We start from the raw sequence: 24,526 nt of genomic DNA on the forward strand, positions 1-24,526 counted from the left end.
GTGGCTCGCTGATGCCTACAGCGAATGAAGCATGTTGGTGGCTTAGTGATGCCTAAGAGTGTGATGCAAGAAACTCACATGAGTGACTCGCATCAACACTTGGCACTGTCGCCGGCACGCAGACTCCGGTCCCGAGTGTCAGGTGTTGATGCGAGAGACTCGTACGAGTTTCTCACATCACATTCACAAGTGTGACAAAAGCCACACAGGAATATGTAAAGTCTTTTTTTTTTTTTTACTAAATAAATAATTAAAAAATAAATAAATTTGTGGGCTCCTGGGCAATTTTGAAAACCAGCAGAGGAAAAGCAAGCAACTGGGGGCCGATATTTATAGCCTGGGAATGAGGTAATACCCACGGAGCTTCCCAGGCTATAAATATCAGGTCACAGCTGTATACTTAGCCTTTACTGGTTATTCAAATGGGGGACCCCCCAAAAAAAATGAAGTAGGGTCCCCCTATAATTAATAACCAGCAAAGACTAGGCAGACAGCTGCTAGCTGGTATTAATAGCTTAGGAAGGGGCCATGGATATTGCCCCCCCGCCTATAAACACCAGCTCACAGCCGCCCCAGAATTGGCGCATCTCTAAGATGCGCCCATTCCAGCACTTAGCCTCATTCTTCCCACTTGACCTGTAGCGGTGGCAAGTGAGGGAATAGTTTGGGGGTTAATGTTACCTTTGTATTGTAAGGTGACAGCAAGCCCAGTTAGTAATGGAGAGGTGTCCAAACGACACCTATCCATTACTAATCCTATAGTTGGTAAAGGTTTAAATAAAGACACAGCCAGAATAAAGTATTTTAATTAAATAAAACACCACACAGTTTTCCCATCTTTATTGTTCTGCTATTTACTCGAATCCCTCGATCTCCTGCAAAAAAGTTAAAGTAATAAACCAGCACAAATACTACCTGTTCCGACATAGTCCTTAATAACGAGTGTCCCACGACTCTCCGGAGGTCACCTGCACTGCAGTTCTCACAATCAGCTGATCGTGAGAACCAGCTTAGTGACCGGAGGTAACCCCAATGGTCACGTGCACGGCAGTTCTCGTGGTGAGCTCAGTCATCGCGAGAACTGCAGTGGATGCGGACTTCCGTCGGTCACAAGGTAAGATATTATATAAATTATTTCACATGTGCAGTGCAGTAAGCTGCGTTTCCGCAGTTATTACGCATGTCACTAACAATTAGATGCAGTTTTACCGCATCTATAGTCAATGGGAAATTTACACGGCGGGGACTGAGGGTCTCCGCATTGTAAATAAACATGTTGCGGTCTATAAAAACGTGCCGCATGTCCGGATACGCAGGTCTACCGCCAGCGTCTCCGAACGCATAGTGGAGATAGGATTTCATGAAATTCCCTCCACTATGCTGTTACATCTGGAAGCTGCGGATGGACGCAGCATCAAACCCACAGCGTTTCCTGACCGTGAAAACATACCCTTATAGTGGCAACGTGACACTTTTGTAGCAGGTCCCAACAACAGCCAAAAGGGCTTTACTACAGACACTTGTCATGAAAGGAGTGGATAATTTTGAGATTGTGGTACTTAGAGATGTGGCATTTGGGCTGAATTTGGAGAAACCTCTCTTCCTATTAGCACTGCTGAGCTATAGAAATTGTTCTTGTTTGGTTTATTGCAAACAGCAGAAAGTTAGTAAACTTTTCTTATAAACCTAATATGTGCATGTATGAAAAGTGAGTTTTCAAAGTTCTGCCTTGGAGGTAGAAAAACTGGGTACACTGAATATTTGATTTATATTCTGGATGAAAATTTCAGGCTTTCTTGGCATGCATTGAGCTTCTAATACAGTAGCTAAAATACGTACAACAATGGTTTCTTTACAGTTACACGGTTATAAGCTCCAGTTGTGCCAGCCTTTGTAATTTATAATGAATACATTTATTCTTTTCATTATTAATAGATGGAGTCAGTTCCTCATTGGTACTCATTACATTATATGCCTAATGGCTGTAAAACCAAAATGTCCTAAAATCACCCAAGGGCCAGAGAGTATTTATTTCTTAGGTTTAATACTCAAATTAGATGTTTTATTTATTAAGGGAAAACTCAGTATATGAGCCAAAAGTCTGAAGTTACCCAGGACCAATTTATTATTGAAAATATGTCACTGATTATAGTTTATGTAATGTCCACATAGACTTTAGGGCAGAGGTATTGAGAGATTTTATGATCCGTCCAAGCACCATGATGTCAGTACAGAAAGTACTGAAATTAATTTAATTGTGGGAGTTATGAATCGCTCAGTGTACATTCACTGTAACATAGACACGTTTAGTCATGAGAAAACCTAAGTACGCCTTCTTTGAATTCTATGCTCTGAGGATTTGCCAGTGCTGGGAGCGAGCAGTAATGTTTTCACTATTAGGCGATTTGCATACTTTTGGCCACATTCCGACTAGACTTGTTCGGCCTCACTCAATACACTTGCATTGAGAGTGGCCGCACACGTCTAGTCAGGTTGTGATCACATGCATGCAAATCGGGCCCACCGTCATCGAAAAATCTTTGCCGTGCCCACGATGTGATGTTTCACAACTCTACCGTCACATGAAGTAACTAGAGACTTGAAATCTAAGGCCAGACAACCCATTTTAGGGTCCTGCCACAACAGCATTTTATTTGGATTGGAGTCTGGACTTTTGATTCTTTTCTTTTTTAGCCATTCTGACGCGTTTTTGGTGTCCCTTGGGACCACTATACTGTTGCATGTCCAAGCTTTTGGTTTTGGATAGATGACCCCATTTGACTCTTGAGTGCTTTCTTTATATAGAGTGGTCCATGGTCAACTCAATGATTGCAAGATGCCCAGTCCTATAGTTTCAAAACATTCCTAAATCACGACCCCTCCACTACCGTATGAGGTGTTTGTGCTCTGTTTTGCAGTGCTTGTTTTTCACCAACCGTATCTCAGACCATTATTGCCAAACATCTCAACTTTGGTCTCATCTGTCGAAATGACTTTGTTCAAGAAGTCCTGGAGTTTGTTCAGATGCAACATTGCAAACTTTAGCCATGCTGCCATGTTGTTTTTAGAAAGCTGAGGCTTTCACTTGACATCTCTCAAACAAGCCAAACTTGTTCAGCCTTTTTCTAATTGTACTGTCAAATGTGAACACTTAATATGCTGAGGGCTTCGAACTATTGCACCTTCTCCGAGCATTGCATGGTCTGACCTTGGGGTGAAAATGCTGGGATGTCCTCTCCTGGGAACATTGTCAACTGTCTTGACAGTTTTCTACTTGTGAGCTTTCTCATTGTGAGATGATTGACTCCAAATTGTTTGGGAATGGTCTTAGAAATCTTCCCAAATTGATGGGCAGCAACAATTGCTTCTCGAAGATCACTCCTGATGGCTTTCCTTCTTGGCATCATGTAAACACAGGCCGGCTGCTCAAGACTAACAAACTGCTAAAACTTCTGCTATTGCTGCATGAAATAACTATTTTATACAATAGAAAAACAGAACTTCTTTGTTTGCAATTACAGAAGTCCGAGGTTTCCTGTAATTCTTAACCTATCACCGAAGGAAGAAATCTTTTCCGCAGCCCTGCTTCCCAGCCGTTTATCATTGCTACATAGGGTTCATGCACATGATCGTAAAATAAAATCAGATGAGTGCTGTCCGTCATTTTAACTGATAACACTCCATGTCATTCTCTGGGGCTGTGCACTTGTCCAATCTTTTTCCTCTGACCGACTCGGTCAAAGGAAAGAGTCAGAGCATGCACGAATTGCATGCGATTAGCATAATCTGACCGGTTTTCGCAGATGAGAAAATAGAGGTTGTATGAGCCTAGCCTTAGAGTGTGCATTGAGCAGTAGTTAAATCATCGCCGACTGGTGTGCTCTGAACATTATTGGTGAGTGGTGACATCAGCCTTGTGCTTTGGTGTTAGGTTGGGCACCCTGGCCTTAGTAGTACAATAGCGGACTGCCCTACTGGTTCTCATCGCTGCATGAAGTCACCGTCGCCGCCTTTGTGCCTGACCTTTTGTGTTGGGCCAGTGATGATTTGACTGCAGCCCTCTGAACACTGTAATTATGGGCGAGTGCTGACAGCAGCTCGGTCCTTTGGTTAGGTCGGGCACCTTGGTTAGGTTGGGCACCCTGGAATTAGTAGTACAATAGCGGACTGCCCTACTGGTTCTCATCGCTGCATGAAGTCACGTCGCTGCCCTGGGTCTTGACCTGTTGTGTTGGGCCAGTGATGATTTGACTGCTGCACTCTGAACACTGTAAGAATCGATGAGCGTTGATAGAGGTAAATTGCAGCTCAGTTCATCCTCCTGCTGCAGAGAAAATCTGATGCAGAAATGTGCAGATTTTCTACAGTGTATAGACATAACAATATGTAAATGACAAAGTATCTATTTTTAGTGGCTGGAATAGAAATATTAACTACCATACATAAATTTATGAAGAAATTGCCCTGGTTTTAAAGTTGTTTCAGGAATGACAATTTAATGGCAGCTTTTTTTTTCATTCCACCATTCTTATACCAAGCTACAAATGTCACTGCTGCATTGAACTTTGTGGATACTGAGCATTTTTTTTCTGTTTTATTACCCTTAAAATATTTATTCTTTCCTTATACATTACTTACGTGAACTTTAAACAATACTAGTTTTTAGTTATTTATTTTTTTCTTAAATCAATAGTACACGTGAAAATAAGAAACTTTATAATAAATTTTATCAGCAAAATCTGCTTGTTTCTCCTCCTGGACTGATCATTCATTTTCAAAATTCTCAGTTTACGCGTAAAGTCTGTATTCAGTGAAGACAGATTTCCCATTAGTGAGATAGGAGACGACCGTTGGTGCCTAGAAAGTTATATGGAGAAGTGTAACTGTCTTTTCACGACAAAATGCAGTAGAATATGTGTCTACCTCTAGTTCTTCCCTCTCCATAGAATCTAATAAGCACCAATTGTCATTTCCTATCTCAGTGATGTGAAAATCTTCACTGAATACAAAAATTAACCCTCAAGTGAAAAGATCAGTCCAGGAGGTGACATAGGCAGATTTCTCTGATAAAATAAATGACAAATTGGCTCATTTTCATGGGTATTATTGATTTAAGAATTAATTAAAATGATGATTATGCTTTAACTATATCTGCATGTTACTGTGAATGCTGATACTGTTAAGAGTGACAGTCAATCTGGTGAGTAGGTGCTGAACCTAGAGTCGCCAACTCGTATATAGTTAAATAAATAAGGCAGCACACTGCAGCGCTAGAACATACAAACTTGAAATACGAAATTTGAACTGCATTACTGCACTAGAAATATGAAAAATGAGAGCGTTTAGCGCATAAAAATGGCCTCGCTGAAAATAAACGTCTACATCTGAATTGGCCATTTTTATGCGCTAAACGCTCTCATTTTTCATATTTCTAGTGCAGTAATGCAGTTCAAATTTCGTATTTCAAGTTTGTATGTTCTAGCGCTGCAGTGTGCTGCCTTATTTATTTAACTATATACGATTTGGCGATTCTAGGTTCAGCACCTGTTCACACTTAGTCTATGTTTGGATGTGCAGGTCAGGTTTTTGAAATGTATTCTCTAGCCTTCTGATCGTGCACTCCGCCTTCTAGCCACAGGTGTTTTAATTACAGCAGGTCCAATACCCCTCCATAGAGAGAGAGAATTTTAGTCTAGGAAGAGGTTTCACATGCACCCATTCAGATGTAGACGTTTATTCTCAGCGAGGTAAGGCAAGCGTAGGACCTGGTATAAGAGAGATGCCGTAAAGTGGCTACCAGGTACACATAAAATTGGCCATTTTTATGCGCTAAACGCTCTCATTTTTCATATTTCTAGTGCAGTAATGCAGTTCAAATTTCGTATTTCAAGTTTGTATGTTCTAGCGCTGCAGTGTGCTGCCTTATTTATTTAACTAGTCAATCTGGTGGGCTCCACTGTGTGAGTGGGCTCCATTGTGTGAGTGGTCCCAGGCTAGATGTCCCCTATGCATCCTGGTAGCTATGCTACTGTCTACAACAAAGGAAAAAAATGAAGTGTGAAAAGTCCACAGCCTGCCCCAAAAGTCACACAGATTTTAGGCAATGGTTGAATAGAGTTTTGCAAAATCCTATTCACTTGCCTGGCATTGTTCATTTTATTTGTAGAATCCAAATATCTGTCTGGACCAGAGGTCTCAAACTGCATTCCTCAAGGGCCGCAAACAGGTCATGTTTTCAGGATTTCCTTGTATTGCACAGGTGATAATTTAATCACCTACACACATAATGATTACAGCAACTTGTGCAATGCTAAGGAAATCTTGAAAGCAGGCATGGTTTGCGGCCCCCGAGGAGTGCAGTTTGAGACCCCTGGTCTGGACTGAGGACACGTGAACATTTTTTACTTGTTCACTAGGATTTAGAGGCCATGTGAAATACCAGAATGAGTTACTGGGATCAATGTATGTTTAAGGATTATGAAATGTAAAAAAAAACAACTATCCGTTACAGAATGGAGTCGGATTGTGCTTTAGATGGAGTTAAACCACTTTACATGATGTCTTCATTTATATTGATACATACAATCATGCAAAAAATAAAGTTCTGTGTTTGGAGAAACATCTGTTCAGTTTTAGAAGCTGTTCAGAGAGAGAAAGACAAAAATAAAGCAACCCTGCCAGCACTGTATGAGGATGCGGAATATTCCAGCAGCGGCGCTCTCCAAGGTGCTGAATGTCAGCCTTCTTTCTACTTAAAGGGGTTGTGCAGACATACTCTCCTGCCCGATTAAAGGGGTTGTGTAGACATACTCTCCTGTCCGATTAAAGGGGTTGTACAGACATACTCTCCTGCCCGATTAAAGGGGTTGTACAGACATACTCTCCTGCCCGATTAATGGGGTTGTGTAGACATACTCTCCTGTCCGATTAAAGGGGTTGTGCAGACATACTCTCCTGCCCGATTAATGGGGTTGTGTAGACATACTCTCCTGCCCGATTAATGGGGTTGTGTAGACATACTCTCCTGTCCGATTAAAGGGGTTGTGCAGACATACTCTCCTGCCCGATTAATGGGGTTGTGTAGACATACTCTCCTGCCCGATTAATGGGGTTGTGTAGACATACTCTCCTGTCCGATTAAAGGGGTTGTGCAGACATACTCTCCTGCCCGATTAATGGGGTTGTACAGACATACTCTCCTGCCCGATTAATGGGGTTGTGCAGACATACTCTCCTGCCCGATTAATGGGGTTGTGTAGACATACTCTCCTGCCCGATTAATGGGGTTGTGTAGACATACTCTCCTGCCCGATTAAAGGGGTTGTACAGACATACTCTCCTGCCCGATTAATGGGGTTGTGTAGACATACTCTCCTGCCCGATTAATGGGGTTGTGTAGACATACTCTCCTGCCCGATTAATGGGGTTGTGCAGACATACTCTCCTGCCCGATTAATGGGGTTGTGTAGACATACTCTCCTGCCCGATTAATGGGGTTGTGTAGACATACTCTCCTGCCCGATTAAAGGGGTTGTACAGACATACTCTCCTGCCCGATTAATGGGGTTGTGTAGACATACTCTCCTGCCCGATTAATGGGGTTGTGCAGACATACTCTCCTGTCCGATTAATGGGGTTGTGTAGACATACTCTCCTGCCCGATTAATGGGGTTGTGCAGACATACTCTCCTGTCCGATTAATGGGGTTGTGTAGACATACTCTCCTGTCCGATTAAAGGGGTTGTGCAGACATACTCTCCTGCCCGATTAATGGGGTTGTGTAGACATACTCTCCTGCCCGATTAAAGGGGTTGTGTAGACATACTCTCCTGTCCGATTAATGGGGTTGTGTAGACATACTCTCCTGTCCGATTAAAGGGGTTGTGCAGACATACTCTCCTGCCCGATTAATGGGGTTGTGTAGACATACTCTCCTGCCCGATTAATGGGGTTGTGCAGACATACTCTCCTGCCCGATCTGACATTGGTCGTGAGAGACACCACTTCACACAATGTGGACAGCACCACTGCTGAACTGTCTGGCACCCAGTAAGTATCATGGGCCATATTGGTGGGACTTGCAGTGCCGCCAGGTAAGAGCCATGCCATGTAGTCTCCTGTTGGCTCGGCATTGGTTTTTTTTTTAGGCTGAGTTGCTTGGCTTTCTATATTCTGCTGAGTATGTGGCCTTCAGTAGAATATAAGATGGACACTTTATTCTAGTGACCGGTTGTCAAACTAGTCATGTAGCTGATGACCAGACATTACTGGTCTTGTATATATCCCAGTATCATGCCTTCAATGTCCATTATCAGACTATCCATATTTGCAATGTTTCCTGCTGAAATCAATGGTGACCACCATAAGCCGTCCGCTAACGCCAAGTTAACCATTTTATTCAGCCATTTCTTTGCTTTTTCTCTTGATTTGCTGTTTACAAAAAAAAGCAACTGCTTTGTTCTGAGGCTAAGCCTTCCCAGACTCCTGAAAAAAAATATATGACTTACTATGAAGCAATGGATTTCTGTTCCGCTTCTCAGTATTTTATTACATTCCTAGTGGAACGGAGAAACAATCTTTAATCGTATTATATAAACATTATTATATTCAGGTCACCTCCTAGGCATAGGTGTTCAAATAATTAAGGAAGCACTCCGGGCAAAAGTGATACCCGGTACTATGCCTAGAATAGGACCTGAGGGGCACCATGCATGATGCTGGTAGTCAGGGGACTTCAGAGCAATGATCCCCGTGTACTGCACCCTCAGGCTCTGCAATAGGGATGTTACAGAGGATCAGAGTATGTGCTTTCAATTACTATGTTAGAAGTTGGTAAGAACTCCTACTTTATGTGCTGCCATTGCTACAAATAATATTTGCAAGCAATGCTGTTATTCTAGAGGGTTTAATGTTTAGTTTTGTTATTAGAAGGGAGCAAAATATAAAGGTTCAGCATGGTTGTTGTTTTGGACCCAGCTACAAATGCGTTGATGAAAGTAGTTTGTGTGTCTTGCTCACCAAATTTTCACCATCTTCTACGTTCTGTCAGCCTGTGAAAATCAGACTGCACTCAGATGTCATCCAAGTGCAGTCCCTTTTTTTCACTGAGTTATTAACTTGCATGGCCGTGTGTGATCCGATCCAAATCGGGCATGCTGTAACTTTTTCCTCGGACTGACTCTGTCAGAAGAAAAGCCAATGTGCTACTCCACTCGGGTGTTTTTCCACAAGGACCGATGCACTATTTTGGTCTGTTGCACAAATCAGAATAGTGCATAGAATATAAGGCAGCTCCTGCTCCGTCCAAAATACAGATGATGACCCGGAGCAGCTCTCCGAGCCAATCGCGCCTGCTGTTGTGGACGTGACTTGCCCGTTTTTTGATCCAGCTGTTTGAACGCCGCCTAACTGTGTATAATGGGTATTTGCAATGATATCTGTTCAAAGATGTTTCTTTTTGAACAAGTGTAAAGAATAAAATATTTACAAACTTTACTAATCCAGCGTACCTTTGCCGTGGTTATCCACACATACTAATGCTGCTAAATAAAGTTTAATTTCACTCCAAAAAGGAATAATTAATGAAGTCAGCCTGCAAAACTAAAAAAACAAACAAAAAAAAAACACGTTTTCTTGGTGAAATGAACTGTATGATTAAAATGGCCTAAATTTGTGTAATCCTAATTGGACATTTTTGATGTTTTAAAGGATGAATTCAAATGAGAATTTATTGAAAAAATGTACAAATAGAAAAGGCACACTACTCTTGTGTGACCGCTGCTTTCTCTTGATCTCTCTGTGGAAGTCAAAGTAAAGGATGGTCAAAACACAGCAAACAAGAGATATCTGTAGTGGTCAATTTACATTAAAGGGAACCTGTCACCCCCAAAATCAAAGGTGAGCTAAGCCCTCCAGCATCAGGGGCTTATCTACAGCATTCTGTAATGCTGTAGATAAGCCCCCCCCCGATGCATCCTGAAAGTTTAGAAAAAGAGGTTAGATTATACTCACCCAGGGGCGGTCCTGCTGCAGTGCGGTCCAATGGGTATCGCAGTCCGGGGCCTCCCATCTTCATAGGATGACGTCCTCTTCTTGTCTTCATGCTGTGGCTCCGGCGCAGGCATACTTTGTATGCCCTGTTGAAGACAGAGCAAAGTACTGCAGTGCACACGCGCCGGGCCTCTCTGACCTTTCCCTGCGCACTGCAGTACTTTGCTCTGCCCTCAACAGGGCAGACAAAGTACGCCTGCGCCGGAGCCACAGCGTGAAGACAAGAAGAGGACGTGATCGTAAGAAGATGGGAGGCCCTGGACCAGACCGCAACGCCCATCGTATCGGGACCGCCCCTGGGTGAGTATAATCTAACCTCTTTTTCTCATCTTTCAGGATACATCGGGGGCTTATCTACAGCATTACAGAATAAGCCCCTGATGCTGGTCGGCTTAGCTCCCCTTTAATTTTGGGGGTGACAGGTTCCCTTTAATTTAATAATGACACTCTCCGCAAGGAGAAATGATACTTCTTGGATCCTGGTAAGACCCCACTCACACAGCCAAACCAGATCTCCACTTTGCACTGACGAGGGGCAGTACCCAGAAACACAGTGTCTGCAAATTGAGATTCTGATTTGGTTATTATCCTAAGTCATGTGACAAGGCTCGTTAAAGGGTCGACATTGACTCTTAGGATTGCCACTTCCAATAGGTGGCACTAGAGTTCTAGTCCTCTTCCTCTCTGAAGAGACAACTTCCATAGAAATTAATGTTTTTCTTGGTATTTAAACGATCTGATAAGATCTATGGGCTAGATATAGATCTTCCTGAGAATCTGCCTCCAGAGCTTATTATAAATGAAAGTGGCGTCACCAGTGTGAGACATATGATGACTGACAGTCTGCTCTCCTGATCCACATGTCTCACACTGGTAACGCTGCTTTACATTTACAATAATCTATGGAGGCAGTTTCTCAGGGATATAAAGCGCTCACACCAGGGTTTGCTTGTAAATCTCTGAAATACGTGATTCAGATGGAACCTCTGGCGGAGGATTCCCTATATTGAGGCAGATGGAGGTACAGTGGATGCCGTCTGGCTTTTGGTCTGGCGGTATTCATCTTTTTAGGTGTGCATAAAAGTGCCGTCGGCCACAGTTTTGTGCACTTCTGAAAAGAACATCACTAAACAGAGTTAAGATTGGGTCCAGAGTAACTCTGCCGCCTGATTTTAGTAAATGGATCCTTCTGGGGTTTCATCTGATTCACGTCACTCCGAGATTTAGATGGAAGCCCCAAAGTAAGTGCTCAGCATTGAGCGCAGGATAAATGTGAACCCAAACATTATATAAAATGTTACCATTAAAAGCTTTAACTAAAACCACAAAAAGCAAGTCACTTAGGTCCATCATCTGTTAACGGAAATATGGTGGCTTTCTCTTTTCTGGTCGTACGAAGGCTTTGGGAAAGAGCTATGGCTCCTCACCCCCCAAAAGAAATCCAGCAAATTCTATGCTCCTAAATCAAAATGCCCCCTCGCTTCTGAGTCTCGGTTTGTCTAAACCACATTTAGCGTCCACATGTTTGGCATTTCTGTAGCGATGAGTGTCCGCCTAAGGGCTCCTTCTCACTTGCGTGAAATAAGGCTGAGTCTCGCAGGTTAAAACCCAGCTCTGCCGCCAGCACTCCAGAGCGGAGCGTGCGGCCGCACAGCAATACATGGAGCTGCACGCTCCGCTCCCAAGTGCCAGCGGCAGAGCCGGGTTTTAACTTGCGAGATTCGGCCGTATTTCACGCAAGTGAGAAGGAGCCCTTATGCATGTCTCCAGAAGCATGAGCTGCACATCAAAAGAAAAAAGACTAGACTAATAATGGTATGCACATCCACAAATTAGAAAAATAGAAAAAAACCTTTATTGCACCTCAAACAACACAAGATTAAAACATTTAAAACACGTATAGGTGATAACAAAAAAACAAACACCCCCAATTCTATAGATCATGAAATACCACCATGAAGCAAAATATGTGAGCTGGCTAATAGACGACACATTTAGGATAAAATATAGCTGGTCTGTAACCTGTATGGGTAACAGCAACCTCAGGATCTCAATGTGTATTAATGCCGAACTGCAGTGCACATGAATCGGAATATAACCATCACAGTAGTATGTCTAGCAAAAACATAAAATACATACATCAAATTCCAGGCATATACAGTATCATTATATTGTGTCTAATGATAAGAAAACATGCAGTGAACCATAGGCTATATACACAAAACCTTCATCACATACATAAGTGGAAGCTAGTAAATCCCCATGTTTAATATGCCTAATGGGAACAGAGAGACCTGAGTTATCTCACTGCCTAAAGAGAGCAGAGAACGAAGGTAAATATACAACTGCCTCTGGCGGCGGTACGCGTGGGGTCCATACCTCACCCCCTCTGGTCCATTGGGACTCCATTTACATACTTTCCTTTCCACATGAGCTTCTTCTGAGCTGATATTTTGTGCATGGCCATAACTGCCTGCATTTTTTAGGCTATTAAGCCTTCCTACAACCTCTTTGATCACCAGGTCTCTACTTATCAGATTGTATATTTACCTTTGTTCTCTGCTCTCTTTAGGCAGTGAGATAACTCAGGTCTCTCTATTCCCATTAGGCATATTACACATGGGGATTTACTAGCTTCCACTTATATATGTGATGAAGGTTTTGTGTATATAGCCCATGGTTCATTGCATGTCTTCCTATCATTTGGTACACTATGCCTGATGTTTGATGTATGCAAATCCCATGTATTTATGTTTTTACTAGACATACTACTGTGATGGTTATATTCCGATTCATGTGCACTGCGGTTCGGCATTAATACGCATTGAGATCCTGAGGTTGCTGTTACCCATACTGGTTACAGACCAGCTAATTTTTTATCCTAAATGTGTCGTCTATTAGCCAGCTCACATATTTTGCTTCATGGTGAAATTTCATGATCTATAGAATTGGGGGTGTTTGTTTTTTTTGTTATCACCTATATGTGTTTTAGATGTTTTTAATCTTGTGTTGTTTGAGGTGCAATAAAGTTTTTTTCTATTTTCTAATTTGTGGATGTATATACCATTATTAGTCGAGTTTTTTTTTTTTATGTGCTATATTCTTATACAAACTAGGTTTTGCACCCCATTTTGACATATTTAGATGCTTAGACATTATTGATAGTAGTGCGCCTACCGCCATGTTTCTACAGAACCATGAGCTGGGTACTACCACGTACTGGGCACTACAACGTACTGGTGACTACAACGTACTGGGCACAACAATGGCAGCTTGCAATTTTCGCTCAGCAATATCCACTGCTGATTGTTTCTAGAAAACACCTAAGGAGTCAAAATCATCACTACACCTGTAGATAAATTCCCAAAGGGGTATAATTTCCAGAATGCGGTCACTTGAGAGGGGATTCTTCTATTTTAGTTTTTCGAGGTTCTGCATATGGACATAGTGAAAGCAATGTTAAGACCCATCAGGGACCACAAAACAATCAGCTCACCTGTGGATAGATGGACACCCTGTTGCACAGATGATCCAGTAGTATTGCAAAGGTCCACCATACAAAAATGGAGAGGTTCAGCAAAGGGTCCAATACATTTTTTTCTTTATTTAAAGTTCATTAAAATCTGCTTATATTAATAACTGCATGCTGTTATTGGACCCTTTTCTGGATCTCTTAGTTTTTCTACTCTTTTCTACTCATTTTTACCCATTTTCCAGTGTGAAATGTAAAATCTGGGGCTAAAACTACATTTTGGTGGTGAAAATGTCATAATATTTTCTTCACTGCCCAATGGTATAAAATTCAGTGACACATTTGTGGCGTCAAAATGATCACTGCACCCCTAGAGAAGTTAACTGAGAGGTGTAGTTTGTAAAATGGGGTCACTTATTGGGGGTTCAGCAGTTCTGGCACCTCATGGACTTTGCCAATGTGACATGGCACCTTCAAACAAGTCCAGGAAAATCTGAATTTTAATATGGTGCTTCTTCCCTCCTGAGTTTGCATTGTACTACCTCAAAAGGAGTTTTCAACCACATATGAGGTACCGGTGTAATTGGACAGCACATTTTGACCTCCATTTTCTCCTGCTATCCTTGTGAAAATGAAAACATTTGGGGCTAAAACGGCATATTTGTGGGAAAACTATTTTTTTTCTCATTTTCATACATCAGTGTTTTAAAATTCTGTGAAGCACCTGTGGGTTGAAGGTGCTCTCCACACATCTAGATAAATTCCTTGAGGGGTCTAGTTTACAAAATGGTGCCACTTGTGGGGGGTTTCCACTGTTTAGGCACATCAAGGGCTCTCCAAAACGTGACAGGGTTGCCGCTAATTATTCCAGCAAATTTTGCATTCAAAAATTCAACTGACGCTCCTTTCCTTCTGAGTCCTGACGTGCGCCCAAACAATGGTTTTCCCCCACATATGGCATGTCTGCATACTCAGAAGAAATTTCCCAACAGATTTGGGGGTCCATTTTCTTCTGTTACCCTTGTAAAATTAAAAAAAAAATGGGGCTAAAGACATTTTTGTGGGAAAAATATTAGTTTTTTTCTTTGTTCAAAGCCTTACGTTATAAACTTCTGTGAAGCACCTGGTGGTTCAAGGTGCTCACCACACATCTAGATACATTCCTGGAGGGGTCTAGTTTCCAAAATGGGTTAATTTGTGGGGGGTTTCCACTGTTTAGACACATCAGGTGCTCTACAAATGCAACATGACATCTGCTAATGTGATTCCAGCCAATTTTGACCTCCAAAAGTCAAATGGCGCTCTTTCTCTTTCGAGCCCTGCCGTTCGCTCAAACAGTAATTTTCTGTCACATATGGGGTATTGTCGTGCTCAGGAGAAATTGCAGAACACATTTTTGGGTCCATTTTCTCCTGTCGGCCTGGTGAAAATAAAAAGATTGGGGCTAAAAGAACTTCCTTGAGGCGTCTAGCTTCCAAAATGGGGTCAATTGTGGGGGTTTCCACTGTTTAGGCACATCGGGGTCTTTTCAAATGTGGTATGGCCTCCGCTAATTTCTCCAGCAAATTTTGCATTCAAAAATTTAAATGGCACTCCTTCCCTTTCAAGCCCTTCTGTGCGCCCAAACAGTAGTTTTTTCCCCACATGTGGGGCATCTGCATTCTCAGGATAAATTGTACAATAAATTTTGGTTTCCATATTCTCCTGTTACCCTTGTAAAAATAAAATATATAGTAAAAAAAGTAACATTTTTGTGAAAATGAATTTAAATGTTCATTTTTTCCTTCCATGTTGCTTTAGTTCTCATGAAGCACCTAAAGGGTTAATAAACTTCTTGAATGTGGTTTTGAGCACCTTGAGGATTGCAATGTTTTAGAATGGTGTCACTTTTGGGTATTGTCATATAGACAGTCACTTCAAATGTGAGGTGGTCCCTAGGAAAAAATGGCGTTGTAAATTTCGTTGCTGGTCAACTTTTAATCCTTCTAACTTCCTAACAAAAATATCTACCGTATCTAGTTTTCAAAAATTGTGCTGAAGGTAGACAATGTGGTAAATGTTATGCATTCACTTTTTGTGTGACATAACTGTGTGACATCAAAATTAAAAGTTTGAAAATTGCAAAATTTTCACAAAATTTCTGAGTTTTTTTCACAAATAGATGCAAGTCATAGCGAAGACATGTTATGAATTTCACGATGTACAATATGTCATGAAAAAACATTCTCAGAATCAATGGGATACGTTGAAGCGTTCCAGAGTTATGACCTCATAAAGTGACAGTGGTCAGAATTGTAAAATTTTGCCTGGTCAGGAAGGTGAAAAGTGTCTTATGGGGGTGAAGGGGTTGTGATATGCTGCAATGCAAATATGTGACAAATCGACAACATTTCTGCTTGCTTTCATCCACATCCTTTCTCCATTTCTGAGCTTGACGGACATATGTCTTTTTGCAAACCACATTATGCGAGCAATATCATGTCTATATATTTTCTTGAGGCCGTGCACAATGCTGCCTTACACAGAGGTGTTAATTGGTAAGGTGAAAAGCGAAGTCCTTTTCATTTGATCATATGTGCACAGAATCAATGAATCGGATGCATTCTGCTCTGACATGAACACATTCGTGTTGTTCCCAGCAATTACAGGCCGGTGTAATAATGCTGCCAGAAGAGATCAATATAACTGTTAATTCCAGATTGCCCGAACCTTGGTGCTCAGGGTCTCCATCTTCATCCACAAAGTGTACAGTATTGTCATAGAAAGCTCTTGCTAGGACACAGCCTGCAAGTAAGATTGGCTCATGTTCTATCAGCTCAGGATTCCTTATTGATTTGTTAACCAATTAATTGCTAGGAAAGGATGCGTTGGGTGGGTGGAGGGTCAACTGCAAAGCTTCACCAGTTTCTTTCACCCCTTACTAGAAACTGTGATGATGGTCCGAGATAAATTTGTGATTGGTCGAGAAGGGGGAAGCATCCTTGAGAGAGTGAGAGTGCTGAGCATGCATAAATAAGCCTGTAGGAGAAAGCTCTTCCCGTGTCGCTCTCCTCCGCTTCTGAGTGGACCACATAGAAACTGCTTCTGTGCATGCAAAGCGGAGAGAGAGACGGGAAAATGTCAAAAGGGAGGGGGCGATAGATGGAGAGAGTGAAGCATTATCACTGAGAGATGAGAGCGGTGTGAATGAAGCTCAGTCCGTGTGTGCGCAGACGAGAGAGGATCAGGCAGGACTGTGGGAGCGAAGAACAGATTAGTCCTGCCTGCTGCAGCAGGGCATCGGGGACATGCCACCTGCACCTTCCAGGCACCCGCTGCACCGCTCTCCTGAATTCAGACATGAGGAGGACACCAGAGGGGATGTTCCTAAGTCATTGGTTTAGGGATTTTCTCTGCTTGGGGCAACTGCTAGCATGGCCACTTTTGCTGAAGACTGGTGGGTAGAGAGGCACTCTGAATCCTAACTCTATCTTTAAAAAAAAAAGTGCTTCTTCTCTGTTCGTCTTCTTTTGACCATGGGACATATTTGCCATTGGATGGATTGATCCTGCAAATTAAGTTTAAGGGGATAAACCCATTTACCTGCCAGTTTTATCCCTCCCCAAACCTGCCCCCTAAACTTGTGCACCCACCTGCGCCATGAGACGGTCGAGTACGGATGAATCTACTTACCATCGCAGTCCATCCCTGGACAGCAAAGACTACTCTCTTCCCCAGGGTGGTGCCTTCCGACGCTATAGCAGCCTCTACGGGGGGCAGTTTGGGGCATCTACAGGTGGCTCTTTCTTTGGGTTTCACACCAACCCTGGTCCCAAAGCAACAAAATCGAAGTACACATCCCCAAAGGGCAACAAGTACGTGGTGTTTTACCTGGATCTCTCCTTCATTTTCCTCCTAGAGCTGAAGAGGTGCAGGATGGCACAGAACTGCCTGCAGTGTATGAAATATCTCATGTTCGTCTTCAACCTCCTCTTTTGGGTAAGTTACTGGGGAAAAATTGGATGGGAGGAGATTCTGAAATTTCCTTAAATGCTAATTTACGCTGCATTATAATTTGCCAATTACTTGTAAATAATTTATGTATTTCTTGAAATGTCGATTTCTTATTGAGATGTGAATTAAGTTATCTATTTAGAGGTTAAATCTCCAAATTTGCTTGTTTTAAGATAAAAGTGAAGAAAGTACATGTGTAAGCAATGCCTCACCTCCTGCCAGTCTATATACCTGTTCTGGGTCATCTTCATTTCCGGCTGAACTTCACAGAAAGTTTTTATGGCCCTTTCGCTAATCCTAAGTTTACCCAAGTTTAGAGTCTGATCAGAGTGTGATCCGATTTTCTTGGAGATGGAGAGAAAAAAGTTTCACCACCTTTCTTTATTATAACAATCCATGAAAATCAAACCGTACTCGGAAGTCCAATTTTTTCCACAGACCCATAGAGTTGAATGGGTGAATGCCATCCGGTTCTCGGAGGCAAATTGTGCATGCTATGAGTGGCTCGAAGAAAAAATCGGACATGTGCACAGCCTCATAGAATAACATGGGTATGAGTGCTATCCATCAAACCAATGATTAGCAAGCGTCTGATTACAATGGTCGTCTGTACGAGCCCTTAAAGAAGGTGCTGAGATTATAGGGATGAAGAGCAGGATCCCCGTACACATATTGTTGCATGATCTGTTCTATCTCTTTCTTTAACCATGTATCTGAAGTGTCATTAACCTTCTCTCTTCTATGAAAATGACATAAAAGTCTTCACAAACTCATTAAAAACTGCTAAGACTGTGAGCGCTTGATTAGTTCTAAAATGCCGAATCTTCACATGCTCCAGGGCAATATGTTGTAAATATTCATTGCCTGGTAGTCGTAGACGACCATAACAGGCTCTTTCTTGCGATAGTGATGATGTCTATGAACCTGCTGCAGTGGAAATAAAAAACGAAATCTGAAAAGTTATGAAATATTTCAGGATGAATCTAATTCTGTAATCCCCCGGGGACCGAGGAGGTGTCAGGCTACTGCATCGAATGTCATGAGCCCTATAATTATGGACTGTATGCCCCATTTACATTTTGTGGTAACCCTGTGTGCCCGCTCTCCGACTCATATTATTCCTGCAGCCCCGATAGCCTGGTTCTGTCACTGACATCCACTGTATTCCTGTATGTGTCAGATAGACCTGCTCCAGCAGAAAGTCCCTGTGTGAATAATACTGCAGCTTCCACCGCTGTGCTCAATCCTTAGCTGTTCTGGTACATTTAGGTGTAAATGAGTTTACTGCCCTTCAATTCCAGAGCTGTTTGTGCTCGGAAAAGCAGGAAAGTAATACGGTATGTCTTCTCTAGGCTGCGATGCATATACAGGATGGATTGGCAGCAGCGTGATAAGAGCTGTCAGGGGTTTAATACTCGGGGTTTAGAGCTGATGAAGGTGGAATTCAATCCATCAAAAATAATTCTTGTCCTTTTTTTATATAACCTGTCATATCTGCTCATGACTTCTGGCTTGGTGGATCATTTAGCACATAAACATATCGGAAGATAAGTCTTAACACATGTAACAATAGACAATGAAAACGATGCAGCAAATGCTCCAGATGATGATCCCTGTTTTACCCAACATGTCCAATTAGTCATCCTATGTCATGTATCCCAGAATTTGAGACATGTAGACCTCTGATCGAATCTCTACATTGTTGTATTCCTCGTTCAAGACTCCACCACCAGCTTGTCAGAATTACTGTAGGACTGCAGTAGCTTAATAACTACTGTATACATAATTATATAAAGGGATTTTCCACCTTCTATTGACCTCTTTTTTTACTTAAATGTATGCATTTAGGGCTAAAAATCATTTTTACAATTGGGGTTAATTAAAAAATGTTGCACCGTGTGATTTCAGTAGGTTCTATATTGGATTTTTTATTGCTGGCTGCGGGATGAATTAACTGCGAATCCATCAGTGAGCTCGTTATGAGAGTCTTAAGGGAGAGCTTGTAGATCTTTTTTCTGTCTTTTTTTTTTTAAGCTGATTGATAATCACAGACGACATCAAAGTTGAATGAGTGGGCAAGCAAAAATTCTTTACAGGAAAAACGGCACAAAAGTTTTAATGAAACAGAAATTCCAAAAATGAATTATGGCGCCAGGTACATGCAGTTAATTAAAAGATCAATAAATAAACGTCCTCCAAGGTGGACAACCCTTTTGAAGAATCCACACTGGCCTCAAAAAATGTTTCAAATGTAATCCATTTTAATGCAGCTTCATTTCTCATGTATTCGTCTAAACGGCTGTTCACATTAGAAAATCAGTATATCAATATCTGTAATCACTGGAGGAGACAGACCGAACAGAGCATTGTACAACAACAGTATACGGGCTCTCTGCAGTCCAATATGTCATCATAATTCAACATCCCCCTCCTCTGGGGATGGAATTGGGACCGTAAGCTCTTAGGCGCCCAGCCTAATGTATCAGCCTCTGCCTGTAACACTCTCTTTCGTAGAGAAATTTATATACACAGGATACACGCCATATTGGGATAATAAGTGCACAGAAAACCATAGCAGGTCAACGCGTTCCCTTCTTAGTTAGAAAATTATGTACACAAGAATTTTTTGGAGTGATCAACATCAGTTTTACCTTTCCCTTTACTAATTCTCTTGGTTTGACCAATTTTTCCGACGTTCAAGAAACGTAGAAATTTGGACAATTTTTGAAAACTTATACGAGAGCTTTAAGAGGAAACTTGAAAACATGTGACGTGGTCAACTAACATTTCTGGATTCCAGCTGGTAGGTCGTACGACATCTATTACGACTTTGACGCCTCTTTGGGGTGACCTACATCACGCCTCAAATTGTAAATGCTTCACATCCACCATTGTAATCATCCTAAGGATCCTTTGCCCTACTTTTTCTTCAGCTCGGCCTAACTAGGGTCCTGCACAGAATAGTGATCTGCTACAGAAGTAATACCAGCTCCCCAATATTGTGTAGGTCCCAGTTATTGTTCCACAAGTTAAGGCTGGTCTTACAAGTCCTCTGTAGGTGTCTTGTGGTATCTGACACCGAGTCGTTAGTAGCAGGTTCTTTAAGTCCTCTAATTTAGGAGGAAGGGATTCCATGGATCAGAAGCACATCAATGAGCTTTGCTCATTTATGACCTGTTCACCCCTCATCCTTCCTTTGATCACTTTTTTTAGACACCCAAAAGATCTTCCTTTTTGGAAATGCTCTGCCCTAGTCATTCACTCATCACAATTTAGCCCTTGTCATAGTTGTTCAGATCTTTGCACTTGTTAATTTTTCATGTTTCTGGAGCATCAACTTCAAGAACTGATTGTTCACACGCCACCTGATGTGTCCCCTTGACAGATGCCACTGTCACAAGATGATCAATGTTCTTCTGTTCAGCTGTTAGTGGTTTTATTGTTATGTCCAATCCATGTATCTCCTCCATAGTTTGTTGTTATGATGCTTCACCATAAGTCACCACTTCTCCTTTTTCTCTCATTTTGTGGTCATGTTGATGTTTGGTTGAACAGTGACAAGCATTAGATAGCTCGAGGCATGACTGAAAGAAACATTTACTCATTAGAACTTCTCATTGGAGAACTTGACTAGAGTTGAGCGAATTTGCTCGGGTCCCAGCTTATTCCCTTGCCAAACAAGCAGGGACCAGATAAAATTTGCTCAACTCTAAACTTGACGAGTCATTTTGGTAATATTCTCGCACAATGCCAGTCTTGTTGGAGTAGAAGACGCCAGATTCATAAAGAGACTGCTTAATAAATTTGTCTCATCTTCTGAGTGGCGTGGGCCTCTGCTCCAGAAATGCTACTCCAGGCTGGAGTATAATTTCTTCCGCTCGAAACGCCAGCACTTTTGGTGAATTGGACACAAAGGTGTAGCCAGGCCCTCGGTCCTCCCCAGCTTTGCCCATTTTGAACAAGCTGATTCAAACTGGCAAAACGCCAAAAGTTGCAAAATTGTTTCCCAACTCTGCTTTGTGTAAAAAATGTGACTTTTCAAAGCTTTATGGCACTTTTATGACGTAAAAACTTTGAATCGACACCTACATTTCTTCAGGGAACATTGTACACTGGATGTAACTGGAAGCAAAACATAATTCACTGTAACATTTTTGCGAGATTTGCAATGGAATCAACTGCAAAATTATCATTGCAAAGGGTCAAATCGGCTGTGAAAACCTGGAACATAAATTTACATGGTGCGAATTTAAAAATCAGAATTTTAAGCTAATTTTCGGTGCAGATTCCACATGGATTTTTTACTCAGCTTGTAAATGACGTTTGGTAAAATTTCATCCACCGTGCTGGAGACTCCAATATACTGATGGTTTTCCATTTGCAAGTTCCAAAGAGGAAAATCTGCTGTGTATCTTTGACTTATTTTATCTAAGAGGGGTTTCAGATTTGGGCATTCTCTTGGTAGCGTGACACCTTTACCGATGTCCAATGCCTTTATCCATTAGGTCTCCGCACTCTGTTTAGAGACGCAATGTTTGCAAATATGTTTGGTTACAATTATTGCTATCCAGTCCTCGTATAAAAATGAGATTTGATACACGACCAGCTATGGATGTATCTGTTGTTTTGTTTTCCTCAGTAACAGAACTGTGATCATTGACTCCACCTTACCTGTAGTGTTCACAGTCATCTACTGGAGACCTATATACACTTCTGGTGGATCTGATAATGTCAGACATTAACGAGGAAATTCATCAAGATTGATATTTTATATGCCAGTCTTGATCCAGGGTCTTGTAGAGTAATAAGAAGTGACCAATTTTTTGAACAGGGTGCCCATTTTTCAGCTGTCAAAGATGTAAGCCCTACCTTCCGCTAAGTTTCACTCATGTCTCAAAATTTGGCAGACCTGGTATAAAAACGTAAAAAGTCTCCAAATTTTTACAAAATTATTTGAAAAGTTTCAACTTTTTAATTACAGTTTCCTGGCAATCAAAACTCTATAAATCATCCCCTTGCTTCCTCTTTTTCTCTTCCTTTGCACTGCACTAAAAGGGGGACATACATATCCCCCCAAATTTTTTTTTAAAACCCTTTAAAATATGTATGAAGCGCGGCAAAGGCCTCCTCCTGAGCGTGGGATCTGTTCCCTGTTGGATGCATGAGCCAGTCAGCAGGTGCCTGACATAGGGTATCCGTGCTGACTATGTAAACTTTCGGGGTGAGTCGGAACACAGCATTTCCTCGCTGTGTGATACGGGCTGATCTGAAGTCTGATTAACTGATATATATTTCACATGACACTAATATTGATCTCAAATTATGGAGCGGCTTTGTGTTCTCTGCTGGAAGTATCTTGTGATCTCATTGTTAGTAACGGTGTCGACGTATAAAATTGTTATCTTGTGTATTGTAGCATACCCTGTTATTGCTGTTAATTAACTTCTGACTCTCCTCTGATCCAGGGCGAGATTAAACGTCCCAGGCAGTAACATTATTCTGTTAAATTGTATTTTAATCTTTTTTCAACATGAATAATTTAATTTGATACAATTAACCTGCTTTTCTTTGTTGTGCGTGGTAATTTGGATTCTGTGTACACAATATAGTCAATGTAATACAAATTGGAGTAAATATACTGTATATCAATACTATAGAATTCTTAAAGGGAACCTGTTAACAGGTTTTTGATATGTAATCTGACAGCAGCATGATGTGGGGCCAGAGAACCCGATTCCAGCGATGTGTCCCTTAATTTACTGGATGCAGCAGTTTGTGATAGAATCATAGTTTTTCTCTGCGGCAGATCTAGCAGAGCTTGGAATGCTGAGCTGGGTATAACCCCACCCACATCACTGATTGGCAGAATGCTGAGCTGGGTATAACCCCGCCCACATCACTGATTGGCAGAATGCTGAGCTGGGTATAACCCCGCCCACATCACTGATTGGCAGAATGCTGAGCTGGGTATAACCCCGCCCACATCACTGATTGGTCGCTTTCTGTGTACATCGTATATTAACAGAAAGCTGCTAAATAGTGGTGGCGGCTTGGTTGGACCCTGAGGCCTGAGAAACCTACACTGTGTGAAGAATTATTAGGCAAGTTGTATTTTAGAGGATTATTTTTATTATTGATCAACAACTATGTTCTCAATCAACCAAAAAGACTCGTAAATCTCAAAGCTTAATAATTTTTGGAAGTTAGAGTGGATTTTTTTTTAGATTTGGCTATCTTAGGAGGATATCTCTTTGTGCAGGTAACTATTACTGTGCAGAATTATTAGGCAACTTAATAAAAACCAAATATATTCCCATCTCACTTGTTTATTTTCACCAGGTAAACCAATATAACTGCACAAAATTTAGAAATAAACATTTCTGACATGCAAAAACAAACCCCCCCAAAATTAGTGACCACTATAGCCACCTTTCTTTATGATGACACTCAGCAGCCTTCATCCATAGATTCTGTCAGTTGCTTGATCTGTTTACGACCAACATCACGTGCAGCAGCCACCACAGCCTCCAGACACTGTTCCGAGAGGTGGACTGTTTTCCCTCCCTGCAGATCTCACATTTTATGAGGGACCACAGGTTCTCTATGGGGTTTAGATCAGGTGAACAAGGGAGCCGTGTCATTATTTTGTCTTCTTTGAGACCTTTACTGGCCAGCCACGCTGTGGAATAGTTGGAGGCATGTGATGGAGCATTGTCCTGCATGAAAATCATGTTTTTCTTGAACAATACCGACTTCTTCCTGCACCAGTGCTTGAAGAAGTTGTCTTCCAGAAGCTGGCAGTAGGTCTGGGAGTTGAGCTTCACGCCATCCTCAACCCGAAAAGGTCGCACAAGTTCATCTTTGATGATACCAGCCCATACCAGTACCCCACCTCCACCTTGCTGGTGCCTGAGTCGGAGTGGAGCTCTCTGCCCTTTACTGATCCAGCCTCTGGCCCATCCATCTGGCCCATCAAGAGTCACTCTCATTTCATCAGTCCATAAAACCTTT

At 41.8% G+C, this 24,526-nt stretch overlaps 1 protein-coding gene across 8 annotated transcripts in view; it reads left to right on the forward strand.

The window, feature by feature from the left end:
* Window positions 1-24,526, forward strand: part of TSPAN4 (tetraspanin 4) — a 708,534-nt gene that overhangs the window by 385,004 nt on the left and 299,004 nt on the right. For 6 of the 8 annotated variants that reach the window (XM_069740222.1, XM_069740224.1, XM_069740221.1 and 3 more), the window contains one exon: window positions 17,421-17,500. In XM_069740222.1, coding sequence (XP_069596323.1) covers window positions 17,438-17,500 — 63 coding nt within the window. In that variant the 5' untranslated portion in view covers window positions 17,421-17,437. Of the gene's footprint in view, window positions 1-16,542; window positions 16,959-17,060; window positions 17,501-24,526 lie in introns of those variants that run through there. The other 2 variants (XM_069740220.1, XM_069740219.1) reach the window with 2 other exon arrangements.

The sequence above is a fragment of the Ranitomeya imitator genome, chromosome 9 (assembly GCF_032444005.1).
Source record: "Ranitomeya imitator isolate aRanImi1 chromosome 9, aRanImi1.pri, whole genome shotgun sequence".
In the NCBI taxonomy this organism is placed as follows: Eukaryota; Metazoa; Chordata; class Amphibia; order Anura; family Dendrobatidae; genus Ranitomeya; species Ranitomeya imitator.